Here is a 4,347-nt window from a genome sequence, read left to right on the forward strand (position 1 = left end):
AAAGATTTGAGGTTTGAAAGGTGTTGAATATCGGAAGGCATCTCCTTCATTAGTGCACAACGCCCAAAGTGAAACTCTTCAAGAAGAGGCAGTGCTCCTACGTCTATTTTAACCACCTTTAATCCTGTCAACTTGTTAAACTTAAGTTGCTTGAGTTTTTGAAAACCACCTTTCTGGAAATGCAATTCCTCTCCATCATATGTCATGCGAAGGTATGATAAATTGGGCAACGCTTGGAGGCATTTCATTGGATCGTCGATAAACCTTGAGTAACTTAATGACAATCCTTGTAGATTATGAAGTTCCGAAACCCAATTTGGCAATTGTTCTAGACGACAATTCAATTGGAGATAACGCAAAAAAGGAGGAGGCGATGAAATGCATTTTAAATTTATAACGTCATCCTCGTTGATTGAAGTCAAAATTAACCTCTCAAGGTGGTTCACATTTCTGCTGTCACCTTTAAAATATCCAAACGTTTTAATTTCCTAAGCTTCTGCAGCTCTTTGACAAAACCAACTCCATCAGGATATGCTTCCACCTTCTCTAGTGTTTGCAACTCCTCCAACATTCCAATTCCTTCATGTATCCTCACACCGCAATATGTATTCAAACCTGAATGGCTATTCTTAGCAATTGAATAAATGCGAAGGTGTCGCAAATTCCTTAGTTTAGTAATCTCGATCGGTAGCGCCGTCACTAAGGTGTTCCTAGCATCCAATGTCTGTAGATTGTGCAGCTTACCAATAGATTTGGGAAGAACTTTCACCCTTGTACCTGATAAACACAAGTATTTCAAGTGGAACAACTTCCCCACTTCTTTTGGGAGATCATCAAGAGGCACCTTATCAAAATCTAACACTTCCAAAAGTTTAAAACTTTCAACTAAATTAATCATGAACGACCTTGTACATTCCTTGACGTCAAACAGAAAAATAGACCGAATGCTGGAATCCATAACTCTTTCCAAGACATTTTCTGTAGTATCATGAATTGAGAGGCGGTAACTGTTTTCTTCAAGATTGAGGTTACTTTTATTCATAGTTTGTGAAAAGCACAATTCACCTGCTCTAGTTAAGATGATATCGTGCATCAGATCATGGACTTTACATACTCTTTCAACACCAAATTCTATTTCAAACAAAACCAAGTTTCTTTGGATGAGCTCATTTAAGTATTCTTCGGCTACGTCTTCCATTGTTTTGTTTCTTCTTGCTTTAACAAAACCTTCAGCAGACCATAGTTTATACAATGTACTTTCAGAAATCTTATGGTCTTCACCAAAGATGCTAAAATATAAGAAGCAAGTCTTAAGGTGGTAAGGTAGATCTAGATAACTTAGGGAGAGAATTTTCGTAATATCAGTTCTTTCATACTCTGAACTAATATTGTTAAGCACTTTTCTCCATTCAGAATCGACTCTTTCTTTGGTTGACAAAAGACCAGCTATGGTCGAAATGACAAGTGGCAAGCCTAGGCATTTGCTAACAATCTCACGAGACAATTGCTCCAACTCTTGGGGACAACGCCCTGCAAACTCATCACTTCGAAATGCCTTCTTGCAAAATAATTGCCAAGCCATTTCTGAGGACCAAGTTTGTACCTCATGGACAAGATCACGAGGGTTTTCACAACAAAAACTAGCCACGGTGAAATTACGTGTTGTGATAATTATCCTACTGCCTTTATCTTTATTTGGCACAGCATGTTTCATATCTTTCCAAAAATCTTTCTGCCATACATCATCAAAAACAATCATGTACCTCTTTGTTTGCAGATGCTGCCTCAATAGACAAATTAACTCTTCCTCTGAACAATCTTCCTCAATTCGCTCCCCTGCAGTGCATATCTGCCTTGCTAGGATCCTCAAAAGCTTCTGCATATCGTATGACTGAGATACCGTGATCCATGAACAACAATCAAAGTGAGCTTTCACAACTTCATCGTTGTAGACCTTCCTAGCCAGAGTTGTCTTGCCAATTCCACCTTGACCTACCAACGAAGTCAGTGTGCGCGTGGATGGTCCTTCAGTTAACCTTCTTATTAGTTCCTTGGATGCTCCATCAATACAAACAATTTCATCTTCCTCCAGGAAAAGGGATCCGAGGCGAGGGTCGCGTGCTTCATTATTAGTTGTGCTGCTACTTGATCCTTGTTCCAGAGGTCTTAAACCATAGCTGACACCTCTGTCCTTGATTTCACGCAATGACTCTTTAATTTCTTTGATATCTGAAGCTATGTCACAGCGCAGTTTCAAAGTTTTGATGTAGTGACCACCTTTGCGTAAAGAGCCGATAAACCCACCATCATGGCGATGTTGTTCAACATGATAAAGGTACTCATCGACCACATCTTTAATGCGATATGCTTGCTTTCTTATTTGCTTCAACCATACTTTCGCAGCATCGTTCACTTCTCCCTTCTCCGATTTCGCCTCTGCATCTCTAAGGAAAGGTTGGATGATCTCCAATTCATCTTTCAGACTTTTGACTTCTTTGCGGACTCCTCTTACCAAATATATTTCTTCAGCAAGTAGGCCAACCAACTTTTCAATGAGAGGATTCATGAACGTCTCTGCCATTTCTTTCTCAGCTTCTGATCAATGAGGAGAGCAATGACGACCTGACAACGTCCAACCACATTTTGTAAATAAGCATAACTAACAAAGCAAGAATTTCAAAAGAAACAAAAAAGGTTATTTGAAATAGCCAATAATTTGCAATATTATTGATTCTATCTTTAATGTTTCTCGTGTTAATTTACCAAATGAGTAGTGGTACCTGGAAAAGTGCCCTAGCATAATGGAAGTGAGCATTTTCCTTCTTTTTCCTCTCCTCAATGGGCTTCTTCTAGCTGTCACCTGAATGATGAGGAAAATGCTACATTATTCAAGTCATTGAAACAAGCCAAGTAATTTCTTCTTCGACTTTAAAAATATCGTATAGTTTTTTTATCTAATAATAAAAAAGCAATATAATTATTTTCTTCCTTGATGATATAGTTAATTACTAAAATAATAGCAACTTGTTAGATTAAAAGCTTGAGAGAGAGCATTTTAAAAAGGGAAATACTTTTCCTTTTTTTTTTTTTTTTCTCTTTTGTGAGGGATTTTTCTTATCTATCAAAAATACCACTTGATTCATGGCTGCCGATAAATGACTAATAAGCAAACCACCAAATATGCTATTCAAGGAAAGTCAACTCAATTGGGTGCTAATTGTATATTAGCTACATAAACTTTACTACAGGACTTTTATGTATAATCATTTGCTTAGCTGTAGGAGTAGTTGCTTTAATTGTAAATATTTGTCACTCGAGTGGGTAAATCTACAGTACAAAAGGAATTAGCAGGCTACGGTATGAGCCTATGAGGGAGTATGCCACTCGAGTGGGTAAGTCTACAAAAAAAAACCCCTCCTGAAGTAAAGTTAGGCTATAAAAGGTGGTAAAGCCTCGAATGGAATGGAGAGAGCTTTTCTTTATGTAAATTATAAAGAGCCCAAAAGAAATATAAAATAAAGTGGATGTAGCTCTTCATTAATAGAGTGAACTACTATAAATTTCGTGTCTTTACCTTCATTTAAGCACGGTTCTCACATTTCATTCATCACAAGGTTTATACACACTTCATAAGCATTATTTCCAGTATCAAACAAATATTAACGTCTGTAACCCAACAGGATACCAATGGGTGACTCGACGTAATCCTGTTAGCAAAATTTCACTGTCAACGAGTTGCTTTAATTGTAAATATTTGTCCCCATTCTCTCAATATCATGCACTTGTATATATGGTGTTATAAAAGTTTGAGGTTTTCCATTCTATTCACTCTCTCTAACAAGCCTTGTTTAGCAAACAACTATGTTTCTAGTTAATCTAAAACATTTGTAGGCAATTTCAATCATATCCATGACAATATTCAAAGCCAATCAACATCACAGGGCATCACAGACATATTTCAACCATTTGGAACATGAAAAATGAAAGGAAAAACTCATTACCTTAAGGCCCTGTTTGGAAGTGGGATTTTAGGGGGAAAAAGATTTTGAAGGACGAAAAAAGAAATAAAGGTGAAAAAGAATAAAAAACTTTCACCTAGTTTAGAACCTGAAAGAAAATTTATGGAAAAAAAAAATTTTGAAAGTTTTTGAACAACATACAACTAGATGGAGGACGATTTCGGCGAGCTCTTTCGTGATAGACGATGGCAACTTAGGCAAGGACGCAATATAATTATTTTCTTCCTTGATGATATAGTTAAATTATTAAAATAATAGCAACTTGTTAGATTAAAAGCTCACCAGCTGGAAAACACTAGTGCCTTGGAAGAAGCGCGTCAAGAGGGCC

At 37.0% G+C, this 4,347-nt stretch overlaps 1 protein-coding gene across 1 annotated transcript; it reads right to left on the reverse strand.

Annotated features, from left to right (window-relative positions):
* Positions 1-442: 442 nt before the first annotated feature.
* Positions 443-4,096, reverse strand: LOC21405198 (disease resistance protein RPM1). Its single transcript, XM_010094923.2, has 3 exons — positions 4,002-4,096; positions 2,781-2,860; positions 443-2,622 (listed from the first exon to the last, which is right to left on the reverse strand). Exon 3 carries the CDS (start codon positions 2,579-2,581, stop codon positions 443-445), a length of 2,139 nt encoding a protein of 712 aa, XP_010093225.1. The 5' UTR covers positions 2,582-2,622; positions 2,781-2,860; positions 4,002-4,096.
* Between the last annotated feature and the right edge of the window lie 251 nt (positions 4,097-4,347).

The sequence above is a fragment of the Morus notabilis genome, unplaced genomic scaffold (genome assembly GCF_000414095.1).
Source record: "Morus notabilis unplaced genomic scaffold, ASM41409v2 Scaffold74, whole genome shotgun sequence".
In the NCBI taxonomy this organism is placed as follows: domain Eukaryota; kingdom Viridiplantae; phylum Streptophyta; class Magnoliopsida; order Rosales; family Moraceae; genus Morus; species Morus notabilis.